Raw genomic sequence first — 13,417 nt, 5'->3', positions numbered from 1 at the left:
GCGTGTCTTCCGCTTTTGTCCAATAGTGACAAGCTTGTGATGAATATGTAAGATGCTTTGTCCAATCCACAGTTCTGGAGGCTGCTTTAAACGCGTGCCGGGACTGACCAATCAGGCAGGTCTCGTAGTGAGCTAGCGCGAGGCTGAGTGGTGCGCTATATAGAGGAAGCGCGAGGCCGTTAGTGATTGAGGAGAACAGACGGCAGGACAAACACTATCTGAAGGTAGCAATGAAACGCTTCGTTTTATGTTTTTCCTTTGGGACTAATATCCATATTAAAACATTTTAATTATCGAAAGTCTTATTTGATGCGTAAAGTTATATTATACACAAACAGACGCGTCTTTTCTTTTATAAATTCGTTGTGTAGTGAAATGTTAAATATGGTTTGTGTTTAATTTTTTTGTGGTATTTTACTTAACATTTCTAGCTCGTAAAGCGGCAATTGTATACGGTTAAACCGAAGTTGAGTGACGAACGTGCTTTTAAAATGGCTGGCTATGTGAAAGTCTGTCTCAGACAAACCACAGGCTGTTAAATGTCCAGAAAAGCTGTCATAACATTTTCAATATATTTTGTCGCTATGTTGTATTACTGTTTTATATCGTAGCACGTTTAGCTAGTTATCCTGGACACCATTGAGCTGTTAAAGCGCTGTTGACAGCCATGCCGGTCATGGCTGGTTTGACTCTGCCTTTGTTACAAACGGGTTTGTGCCGGGTGCGAAATTAACGAATCCTACTATGGGGCAGTATTTGCTTTTGAATATTAATTACTTATAGCTGACGTTGCTTGTTATGTCACAGTACGTCCAGTTGCGTTACTTAATTAATATTTAGGAGCCCAGCCTTAACCATAGTAGGATTCGTTAACTCGCTAGCTCACTAACGGCCACCTACATACGGCTACGTTGCAACCAATCAGTTAAGCATGCAAGGTGAACGTCACCGTGTGTAATTAATATTCATGAGCTTCGCTTTCTCCATAGTAGGATTTGCGTGCCGTACAGAGCTGGTAAAACTTTGCAAAAACTGGCCACTGCATATACTATCAGTTTAACAAATTACATATTTAATGAGTTGCTAGCTAATCGTTGATGTTTCGTATGTAGCTGCAGTGAAAATGGGGGCGTGCAAGACATTCTTCCTTACGGGGATAGAAGCCATTTTAATGAATGGTGCTTGAAGAGATGTGGCCACCGGCCTCAACACCTTATTTGTATTTAACTTCGTCTCGTCTTCAAACGATGGCCTGTTTTAGACAATTTAAATATTTTACTGCTTCACGGTGAAAAGTTAAGCCTCTTTAGTTTGCTCCTCACAAAATGGTAGCTGAACAAATCGTGTTTGACACCGCATGTCATTAGTCTCTGGAGATATGACGTCAAAGCGGTGACGTAAAACTAAAACGATGACAGTTCTGCCCTTTTATATACACCACTTTCATTGCAAGGTGTGTTTCCATTACTTGAGTATTTATGTGTTATTATACTTTGGTTTTGGTTGAATTATTGGTTTACCAATATCTGTGTAAGTATAGTAACCATGGCAAAAGGCGATCCAGGGAAGCCCAAAGGCAAGATGTCTGCCTATGCTTATTTTGTGAAGACATGTCGTGAAGAACACAACAAGAAGAATCCTGGCGTCACTGTTAACTTCTCAGAATTTTCCAAAAAGTGCTCTGAGAGATGGAAAGTAAGTAGATAAGTTTTAAGAGGTGTGTATTTACTGAAATTGAGGTAAAATGATGCATTTGAAGAAGCTTGAATGTAGCATCTCATGCATTTGTCATTTGCTTCAGACTATGTCACCAAAAGAGAAGACCAAATTTGAAGACCTGGCCAAACAGGACAAGGCCCGTTATGACCAGGAAATGACGCACTACAATCCAGGAAAGAAGAGTAGGAAGCAGAAGAAAGACCCCAATGCTCCAAAGAGGCCACCGTATGTATTCTCCTCTTCAGACTTCTAGAGGAAGCAAATCAACTGTTTCTGGTCATTCTTAATTAAATTAAATCTGATGTTCAGCTATTAAAGTTTGTCTGCTTTTTTTTTTTTTTTTTTTTTTTTTTTTTAATAGGTCTGGATTTTTCCTGTTCTGTGGTGAACAAAGGCCTGGTATCAAGGCCCAGAACCCCAGCCTGGGCATTGGTGATGTAGCCAAGAGGCTGGGTGAGATGTGGAACAATTTGTCTGATTCAGAGAAGCAGCCCTTCCTGTCCAAGGCCAATAAACTCAAGGACAAGTATCAGAAGGTGAAGAATGCAAACCAAAAATAAAAGTGTGTGTGTGTGTGTGTGTGTGACTAACAATCAGATCATGCTTCAAATCAGAGGCTGAAAACTACTTTTTATATCAAGTCATATCTAGGCATGTTTTGGACATTGGGCTGGGACGATTCATCAAAGTAATCGGCGTCATCGTTTACAGAAATGCATCGATTTGCTTAACATGCGTTGGTGTGTCGCAATGGAATAATTAAAATGGCATCACCCGGTTTAAGCATGGATTCCCCGAAGAACAAACTGCAGCTAAAAAAACTTGCCCATGGTGATCTAAACTTGGAGTAAAATTCGCACTATGCGACCAAAAACGTCTGTTATTAGCCACTGGCAAGTAGAATTTAATATTTCACTCGCCAGTGAGCGCGGAGGACAAAGCACTTGTCTCATTCACTTTAACTCCAAACATCTCCGGGAACCGCACCACGGATGTCACGAGCAGCTCTCTTGAGAGCATGTGAAGATAAACCACTTCTAAACGCCCACGAAGGTATAAACGTATTCGTTTTGTGAACTCCAAGCGCTCCAGTTTCACTTTATGGCCATGTAATGTCAAATATCTGTGGTCATTGTGGGTTTATTCACGCAGTGTTATTACATACAGTGAGACCGAGGAGATGCCCTACTCTATTTCTGTGGAGATAATAAAATGCAAGAAACCGAATCTCAAAGTCTTCCTTCATGAGAAATAAGGGCTTGTGAGTTAACCAGAGAGCCTTAAAATAATGTGTGAAAGTGAATAATTTAAGGCAGAAATATTTTACTATTGCATAATATAATAGCTATACAGGTTAGCTGGGTTGCAAAAGAAAACCAAACCTCGAGTCCAATGGATAAAAAGTAAATCTGACAAATAAGAGATTTTAGTTTTAGACATTTTTATAATTTTATTTGCCTGTCATTTATACGGTTTTGAAGCCTGAAAAGGAAATCATATACCCTTATTTTATTATGTGACAAGCTAAATCTGTATAAATGACTTTGTGTGCTTCATGCACACAACATAGTGAGTTTGTATGGTAATTAATAATCATGTTCGTGAAACCCCTAAAACGGACAATTAATCAACGTAATCCACTAGGAAACATAATCACAATTATTTGTTTGACAATTAATTGTCAAATGTCACATTGATTGATTGTCAATATCACAATCGTGACCCCTAATTTTCATTATTGGGTTCCTACCTTTGTGAATTATTTTGTTACAAATGTTTCTTTTACTGAGTTGATAAAGAATGCACACGTTTTAGTAGTTCCTGTTAGAAAAATATGTTACTCGAATTGCACTAATTTTACTGTAAAATAATTTTATGTTGGACTACTAAACTCAAGGTTGCACAATGTTTTGATATTCCTCCTGAAAGTGACTTGAATATAACATTTGGTTTCATTTATTTTGTTGTTGGATTTCTAAATTTAGATTGCACTTTCATTTTCTCGAATTGAACAAGTTCTTACATAAAATCACTCCAAAATAAGATGAAAGTAATCTACATTTAGCAGTCCAACATAAAATCTCTAAAATAAAATTAATGTTGGACTGTAAAATGGAGATTACCAGTTAAAACGGGGCTATTTTTGTTGCAGAATAATGCCCTGCAGTGCACACTTTGTTTCTTGTACATTTGATTGTGTTTAAGAGAAGATATTTTAATAAACTATTAATCAAGAAATAAAAATAAAAAAAATCTTTAGAAAAATCTGCAAATTAATCGATATTAAAAAAAAAATAATCGTTAGGTGCAGCCCTATTTGTACATCAAATAGCGTTAAGGGCTCCTTTCTCCATTTATTTTTCTCACTGACAAGGAAGATTTCTAGATATCTTTAATGGACATTGGGGAAAAACCTATATCGGTTGACCACTGGTTAAAATTAAGCTGTAGTTCCACCTCGTGGAATTGTAGCAGTGCAAAGCTTTCAAACTGTAACTCTCTGTTGTCTTTAAATCCACCCAAGTTACTTTTTTCTTTGTCTACTTGTTATCCCCTCTCACTCCTTTTAAAGGGTGGCTGACTAATTTACTAGTCCACAAACAAGTGATTAGACTCAATTCACGGATAATTGTCTCCAATTTTCTGAGTTTTTGCGTGCACTGAGTTTTATGGCACTATGTTTAACGTTTCAGTCTTTGTTTTTCGCCAAGTCATATGGGTTTGGAACTACATGAGCGCGAACCATTTAATGATAGGGAGGGCTTCCACCTCTGTTAATTTTGCCAACTGGGCATGGTTTTACGGAAAATGGCCAAATATAAGCTGATATACATTGTTTGATCTGCAGTAGTGAAGAAGATATGCTTTCCAAAAATGTTTTGTCTTTAATTTCTTGTGTGGATTTTTAGCAGTGGGCCCCCAACAAGTTCTCATTAACTTTCCTATTTCTCAGGACATGGCAGATTACAAAGGAAAGGGCAAAGGAAGTGGAGGAGCATCATCTGCCAAATCCAAACCCAAAGATGATGATGATGACGATGATGATGACGAAGAAGAGGAGGAGGAAGATGAGGATGATGATGATGAGGACGACTAAAGAACTTTGTCTCCTAATTGGGCAGTAAGAATTGTTTTTGTTCGCTGCCAAATTAGTTTCAGTTGAGTCTGGGTCTAACAACAGCCTTGACAACAAGACCTATACGCTGATCACCAGTAGATCTGCCCAATGCATGCAAGCTCTGACTTTAGACAACCAAACACTCTCGAAATGCTGGGTTTGCTGGTGGTCCTGTTAAAGCTTGCTATTAAACTGTTGGCTAAATATTTCCACGCCGTTCAACAATAAATATAAGTGGTAGCAGTACATACTCTTTTAAATCTATTTAAGGTGGCGTGTTTCTGTATGGCTGTTGAATACGTTCTTTTTATTTTTCCTAATCTCCCAGCTTTCAAAATACAGTTTGTGAATAGACTTCAGATTTCTTTGCCCTGTTTGGCCCCATAAGCTTCCTGCATTGACATGGATGTTTGTGGCTTTTGGTTTATATATTATTTGTGTAATTTTGAATGATTACATTGATCATTTTATGTGTGGAGACTCTGACATTTTGACTTTAACCAGAGTGATCTACTTTAGATGGGAGAACTCTTATTTGCACTTTTTTTTTTTAATGTATAGGTGACACTGTGATTTGAAATAAATGTGGCATTTTTAGATCTCAAAATGATTCTAGTGACTTTCTTATCTGTGATCAGCACAAAGTTTGTTTGTGTGGATCAAACTGGTATTTAATAACTTTGTTTCTCATCTTATCAAAAAAGGATATGGATGGTTAAATGTTAATGAGCATTTATGGTGGTTGCACCATAGACATTCTGGTCTGTATGCAATGACGTCTTGAGTTTTCTCTAGATGTCAATATAGGGCTTTTATTGCAAAAGCTTTTAAATGTGCACATTTACAGAGACCTCTGTGTACAGTACTGGTGGCAGTTATTCATCCATCGATCTAGCCCAAGGAAAGACGTTTGGGTGGACCAGTTGTCAACGTGGGACAATATTAATTGGATATTTAAGTTCTCTATGATTTCAAGTTTGTCCTGAGCCCGATACAAAAACCAAGGTGCTAGAAATGAAGTTTCAGTGAAGGGGATGGCAAATTTGGAAACCAGACATTAAAATGTTAAGATGGGGGGGGGGGGGAAAGTTATTAGGGTAAAGAAGTTCAAGAATAGAAAAATTAACTAACTTTAAGCTAGAAATTTAATTAGAAAATGTTAATTAATTTATTTAGAATTTTGTGAATCTGGCCTCAGGTGTGCAATCAAAGCATCGATTTAAGCTACATATTTAAAAGATTTTTCAGGCCAGAATTGGTGTATTGAGATTTCGCACAACTGTGGAGTTAAATCTTCAACACTGATTTAACTTTTTTTTTTTTTTTTCCAAATTCAATGTTAAACTCTGTAAGCAGCATAATTGTTTATCATGAAAATGACTTGTTTATTTAAAAGGCCAAGTAAATGGGCCAGACCATAAAAATTAAGCAGGAAGTTTGTTTGGGGGAAACGAGAGTACATTTTAAAATCTGAATATTTTTGTTTTCATGGAACCTTTTTATAGCTTTGTTTTGATCACTGTCTTGTCTATTTGTAAAATTTATTTGTTTTCCTGTATTGTCATGAATTACTCTCGCTCCTGTGAGCAATGTTGGTGTTCCAACCAATAGATCCACTAATGGCAGTGTATGTGTGTCACAAAATTCAGATTAAATATTTACATTTAAAACCCTCCATTACATGTTGGCCTTCAGTTCTCTCCTTTTTATTTTTTTGTCAAGGCAAGCATATAAAAATGACAGTATAGTGGTGTGTTTTTTTTAATTAAAGCTATCCACAAACAGCGTATGAGATTTTATGTGTTCAAATGGCACTTAAAATGTTTTTTGAAAGTGGTTCTGGTAATATCGACCAATATGAAATTACTACCTGTTGAAAGTGAAGTGTTTGCATCTTTCTCAAACAGGCCGTGCTGGGTCAATTGTAACATTATCAAAATAACACTATTATTCACATTGTCCCTACACAATTGGATTGACTTGACATAGATGGATTGTATGCAATTAAATTAAGTTGAGACCAAAGGATAAAGATTTGTGTTGCATCAGCTCATATTAAATAAGTTAATTGACATTAAGTTAAAAGAAACACTATCCATTAGAAGTCTAAATTCATTTGAACATTTATAAACAATGTGATCAAATCACTTTTTGATGACCGTGTTGAATATCAATTGGAATTTACACAAAGTAATTATGTAAATGGCTTAAACATACACTGATCAGCCACAACATTAAAACCACAGACAGGTGAAGTAAATAACATTTATTATCTTGTTACAATGGCACCTGTCAAGAGGTGGGATATATTAGGAAGCAAGTGAACAGTCAACTCTTGAATTTCATCTGTTGGAAGTTGGAAAAATAGGCAAGCATAAGGATCTGAGTGACTTTGATGAGGGCCAAATTGTGATGGATAGACGACTGTGTCAGAGCATCTCCAAAACGGCAGGTCTTGCAGGGTGTTCCCAGTGGTTAGTACCTACAAAAAGTGATCCAAGGCCGGACAACCGGCGACAGGGTCATGGGCGCCCAAGGCTCATTGATGCGTGTGGGGAGCGAAGGCCCGTGTGGTCTGATCCCACAAGAGCTACTGTAGCACAAACTGCTGAAAAACTTAAAGCTCAAAAAAATTCAGAACACAAAATCCACTTTTTAAAAATACAAATCTTTGTTAAATGCTACATGTCTAAAAATAAAATGTAAAAAATTCTATTCTTTTTGTCATTTGTATGGCTCGATAACCATGCATCTTCTGAAATCTCATGAAATTTGTGTAATTAGTGCAATGCTTGATAAAATATACTTTCTTGAAACAGGGGTTTTGGAACCACTATTGTAGTAGTTTTTCATGCCAATTTTGTGAAAAATCACTCAGCATCTTTGGGGTTTTGATTTCAGAAGAATAGACTTTATTATCACACAATAAAGCCGAGTTGCCTACGGTGAAACCACAGTACCAACAACAACTGAAGCATCTCTGGTTTGGTTTTACTTAAATACATCTCCTCAAACAAGGTGGGGCTTACATGTATTATCTATCATGCTCTTCATTGACTCTGGTCTTGACCATATTAAGAAGTAACAGAATGTCCTTTGGAAGAAATCAATTCTCCCCCCTAAGTAATGCTATTTATGTTTCTGCACACACAGTCAAATAGTCAAACCTATGTGAGCACATATTCATCACGTCACAGGCCTTTACACACAGTAAACTGCATGTTTGCTCCTCAGACATAACTGTGGTATAAAACAACAATTTAACTTGATAAAAAATATACTACATATTCCCTCCTCTGTGACTTTCTATAGTCACAAATTAACATATTTAAGCATGTACGTGCTCCTGGTTTGGTCTTGTTTTTGGTTGTCACAGTTATGTAGATTGCATTAAACAAAATATTCATCCTAATTTTAAGAGTTCTTGCTTGTAGTGTAGATGTCTTCAACCCAGATGCTTTATGCATCATAGAGGATCACCCTTTGGGGAGAGGTTAACCAGCACTTACACCCAGGGCGTGGTTCTTCATATCTTCTTATATATTCATTGAAGGAATCAATTTCCTCCCAATTTGGTCTTTCTGTCCATTCAGGGTAGTTGCCATTGCATTGGGCCATTCACATCAATCAAAGTCATCTGCTTTACTGTTGCTTGAATCCAAAATTATTTTACTAAGGATCACACAGAATCTTATTCCTTCCACAATGTTATTATCCAGATATTATATTAATTTTAGTTAATTGTGTACCCCATTTCTTTTGGCAATCAAGTCATGTTCATTTTTAGTCACCACCATATATTCTTTTCCATTCTTCATTATTATTCAAATGTACATGAGTTCAATAACAGCATAAATAAAAATAATTTTCCTTCATCATGCAAACAGTCCCAGGTTTGCTTAATAATAATTTAGGCACTTCTTTGTATGCAACGGTTCTCAAAGCTTTACCTCCAAAATCAATCTATAATTGGTCTTCTACACAGGGTGTGATCCCCTGATAACACAGTGATAGAATGCTTGTTATTCATCGCTGTGATAAAATATTTTAATAAAGCGGTTATTAAGACACTGTCAGGTTGAGTGGAACTCACAACTTCTGGCAGGTTTCTTCTAGACCTCCCTTTTGATGCTTCTTTCCTTAAAGCATCCATCCACTTCCTTAAACCCTGTTCACCCTTCTTGGGCATGTTTCCAGGGCGGTGGCCCTGTCTTAGGCAGCTCTCATTTTGCAATTAGAGAGTCTTTACCCGTCATTGGGTCGTCACCTCTTGCCACTGGAGAATTTTACCCATTATTGGGTCATCATCTCTTGTCTCTGGTCTCGGTACCGCTCAGTCTTATTATCCAATCTTTAATAATTTGGTATCTGTAAACAAACATTTTCCCTTGCTTCAGGGAGCATCACCTGAGAACCATCACAGCCAATGGAGCCATCTACAACTGCTCAAACATTGAGACAGTCCAAAACATGGTTAAATTCACAAAGCATTATTCACAGTTCAACAATCTATTGAAATTGTCCAAATGAAAAGTAAAATGCAACAATTGAACTCATTTACAGTTCACTAATTTCCATTCAAGTTGTTATATTTTCTCATTTAGCAAAGGTCATAAAAGACTTTGTCTCTTGGTGAAGACTATCCATCAGAACAAATCAAAATACAGGATCAGCCTCTGTCAAGCTTCTAAGATGCTTAATTTAAATCATCACTTTAATTTAATAATTTCTAGGTAGTTTTAGAACCTACATTTATTTTCCAGAAGTACATTCAACCAAATCTCTTATCGTTAGTATGAACACTTCACTTCAAATTGCCCTCTGAAAATAACAACTCTTTAATCATGATGAGGAAAGCTGTTTGAACCTTTCCTTCATATTACTGTACCTAACATTATTGTCAAATCACATCATTTTCCATATAAAAGAAAATAAAATCAAAAGAAAATAAAACAATTTAGTGATGTGGTTTTAGCCCACTTAAAAACTTAAACTGAGAGCTGAGAGGGAAAGAATTTGAGGGAGAGATTGCACTCCTTCACACTGTTGTTACAGTTATTCCCCTTTTCTTTCTTAGAAAATCACAATAACACATTTATGTAATTCTACAACAGAGAATAGTGATAAATGTAATTTAATAAAATGATATAATCAAATATACTTTATTATATTATCTGCTTTCAACCTTTGCCATTGTAAACCATCTTCAAGAAAACTTCTAGAATTTCTACTTCTCTTATCCCTTCCCTCCTCGCAGCAATAAAATTAATGCGCATTTGTATTCAGACCATTGAGAAATTGAAGTTTTCGTTTTAAACTCTCTTATGTTTACTTTCTCTTTTTCTTACTCTTTCTCAGGAGAAGGAACTTTCATTATGTCAAATAAACCAAAATAAATCACCTTTTTAAATTAATAAATTAAAGATTTTAAACAAAATAAAATAGTAAAGTGGCACAATGGAAGTTCAGACAAATATCTTGTGTTTTGCAATAATTGCTCAGTGTAATACATTATGTCCTTTGAATTTCTTACAAGTCTCATTTTTATATCCTAATCCTTTAATAATATGATTTTTCAGTTATTATCGTCTTATGCTTATCAGCATTTCATGATCAATTATTCAGTTAAATAGCAGAGACAGATGTCACTGTGCATAAACTGTATACCTTTAAAACAGTTTTTTCATGTATTTAACTTAAAATAAAAAATAGCTTACTAGAAATAGACACTTATTAACTCCTTGCAGTACTGATTAAGCTTTTTCTTTAAAGTGAGGGTAGTCTTTGGAAAATTTAGGGGAGTAAACAATCCAATATGTTACTCTTACTTTGCCATTTAGTTTTAATGTTTAACCTTCACATTAACAAATTCGCAATTAGATGCTGGATTTAAATTTAGACCCTCAGAACAATTTAGACATGGATATTGCACCCATGGATGGCATTTGGAAAATCAAACATCCAATTAGTTATATATGACTGAAATCAACTTATCAAGAGAAATTTGAATCCATAATTGAAATGTCAATTCAGTAATGATTACCAGCATTCATGATAGTAAGAGGGTCAATATAACAGCCCACATACTGTATTTCTCAGTCTTTTTCCTTTTCTCCGGACTGTCTCCTGTAACATAAGCTTCTTCAACAAATCATCTGGCCCAGCAATGTTGAGAGCTGGTTCCAGAATGAGTTATTGAAATGACTTACACAATGCTGACAACAGAGAGAGTAAAACATGGTTAGCATCAATTTCACACAGAATAGACACATTACATCAAATTATTTTTGATATTCAATTTAATCCTAATGTTTCTCTATGGGTTTCACCTAATAACAATCTCCAATTTTTCCTTAGCATTATCAATATTTTTTCAATCAAATACACCACATATTGGGACTTATTTTAATTCTATCTGTCATGACTGGTCATATACCAAACCCAAGAAAAAACTTCTCTAAGCAAATTTGAAACGTAGAGAACATGAAATGATTTAAATTATTCTTAAATTTATTTTCTTTAATTCTAGTCTCAGTGACAACTTTCAGTGTACCCATGATCAACCAATGCCTACACTGTATATATAAAACAAGAAATAAAAGAAAAATGTCTAATCTCAAAAGAAATAAAAGAAAAATGTCTAATCTCAAAAGAAATAAAAGAAAAATGTCTAATCTCAAAAGAATCTGCTATCTCTTTTTTCTAAATTTGGGGGCCCCTGTGTTTGACTAGAGACATTATGAGAGACACCGGGTTTAACCTCTCTGTTCACTATCAGGTCTCACTAAATCTCTCCAGTCAGACTTCCCTAGCAAAAATAATAAACACTATCTGTCTTATTTTTGTTGGTTGATCAAGTTTACACCAATAAAGTTGCACAAACATATACATTGTTCTCCAGACATATTTAAACACATCAAAAATAAAACATATAATCATGGGTTTTAAATGTATATATCAAGACATTATAGTTTAATTTAATAATGTTGAAACTGTTATTCTCTCATATTGGACTAGACAGAACATAAAACAGACACATGAATGTGAAATTTTCACATTTAAGATTTACTTTTCATATTCCAATTTCAAAATCCTTCTTTTTAATCTCCCTTTCCCATTTTCTGTGGCTTTGATAACTACTGGTCTCACTACGAGAAATACTATCCACATTCTATCTAAAGTATTTGGAGCTGACCTTTGGGAGCTGACCTTTGGGGTCACATAGGGAGGTATTTTTAAAAAGTATCCTGTCATTTTACCCTCCTCTGCATGCCTCAGCTTTTCTGGCCTGCCTCATATTTCTCAGTGAATTTTAAACTTTCTGGATATAGCTCTTACTTTATTCTTTTTATTTTTCCTGTTCTTAGTTTTTACTCTTATCTTTTTATTTATTTATTTTTTAACCGTTTAATCTAAATGTCTTTCTAAATCATTTTCCTTATCTTCTTCTAATATATGAATTATTATACCCCATACATGAATACATTTCCTATCTGTTTTTCAATTTACTTTTTAGGATCAGTTTTCATCTAGATTTTAGTTTTTATTTCTCCACTTGTTCCTTCTTCATTTTTACTTGGCATATAAAAATGAAAATTTATTTTAGCACCCTTAATTTAGATAAATCAATACATCTAGAGAATAAATTAATCTTTTATTTTTTAAATGTATTTCTTTCTACACTAATCTTCAACGGCAATATTTTGAAACAATTTTCCCAATTTCTTTCACCTTTACTTTTTAATACACAAAGTTCATTCACGTCACTTTTATTATTTATTTATTTTGCTTTCTCATTTCTTTGAGATGTTACACAGTGGACTTCTAGATTTTACTCTTTCCACTGGAGTTTTACCTTATGTAATATAACAACACTTATCTTAAATACAACCTTTGTTTAAATTCCAATTACTTAGTTGACTTCAGTTTAATGCAATACACTGGACTTAAAGCTTTAATTCTTATTCTCTTTATTTATTATTTTATTTTTCTCCTAACTATTTTTGATTTTTCAAACTGATTTTAATTACTTTACAGTTGTTTCATTTTTTTTATTTCAATTTCAAATGTTTTATTGTTACTTGTCCCTGTGCTTTAAAGGTTAAACTTTAAGCACAGATATCTTTTGACTTCTCTGTATGAAGTTCACTTGTCTTCTGTGACTGAGTAGTTCAGAGGCCTGTCATATTTTTCAGCTGCTAGTCTAAAAAAACCTCACAAGCTAAGAGTTAACTTTCTGTCTACGCAGCAAAGCTGAGACTCTCTAACTTGGTCACACACCCTACAATATCTCTTGAATGTATAGATTATCTGCATGAAGTCAAATACATTTCTATGCTACAGTCTAGTTTAGGAGTTATGTTCTAGCCCATTCCAATCAACAGCTGCTAGACTAAGAACAGCCAAGACTAAATGTTTTCCAGCCAGTTGTAAGTTAACTTTTTGATTTCTTTTTTCCTAATTTTGTTTTACATCTATATTAAATGTATATTTCTATCTATATATCTTTATCATTGGTTTTATCTCCACTTTACAACCAGAATATTTATTAGGTGCCTTTTCTTCCTGTTATATCAGCTC

The 13,417-nt window shown here is 34.8% G+C and overlaps 1 protein-coding gene across 2 annotated transcripts; it reads left to right on the top strand.

Moving 5' to 3' along the window:
• Positions 1-125: 125 nt before the first annotated feature.
• Positions 126-6,525, top strand: LOC127627956 (high mobility group protein B3-like). 2 transcript variants are annotated; one of them, XM_052104583.1, is made up of 5 exons: positions 126-224; positions 1,541-1,695; positions 1,802-1,944; positions 2,081-2,255; positions 4,673-6,525. In XM_052104583.1, exons 2-5 carry the CDS (start codon positions 1,546-1,548, stop codon positions 4,814-4,816), a joined length of 612 nt encoding a protein of 203 aa, XP_051960543.1. In that variant the 5' UTR covers positions 126-224; positions 1,541-1,545; the 3' UTR covers positions 4,817-6,525. The 2 variants fall into 2 exon arrangements, with proteins under 2 accessions (XP_051960543.1, XP_051960544.1); XM_052104584.1 differs by having other exon boundaries at positions 158-224; positions 1,536-1,695.
• Positions 6,526-13,417: the final 6,892 nt, after the last annotated feature.

The sequence above is a fragment of the Xyrauchen texanus genome, chromosome 34, assembly GCF_025860055.1.
Source record: "Xyrauchen texanus isolate HMW12.3.18 chromosome 34, RBS_HiC_50CHRs, whole genome shotgun sequence".
Classification (NCBI taxonomy): domain Eukaryota; kingdom Metazoa; phylum Chordata; class Actinopteri; order Cypriniformes; family Catostomidae; genus Xyrauchen; species Xyrauchen texanus.
This window is presented reverse-complemented; position numbering and strand designations above follow the sequence as displayed.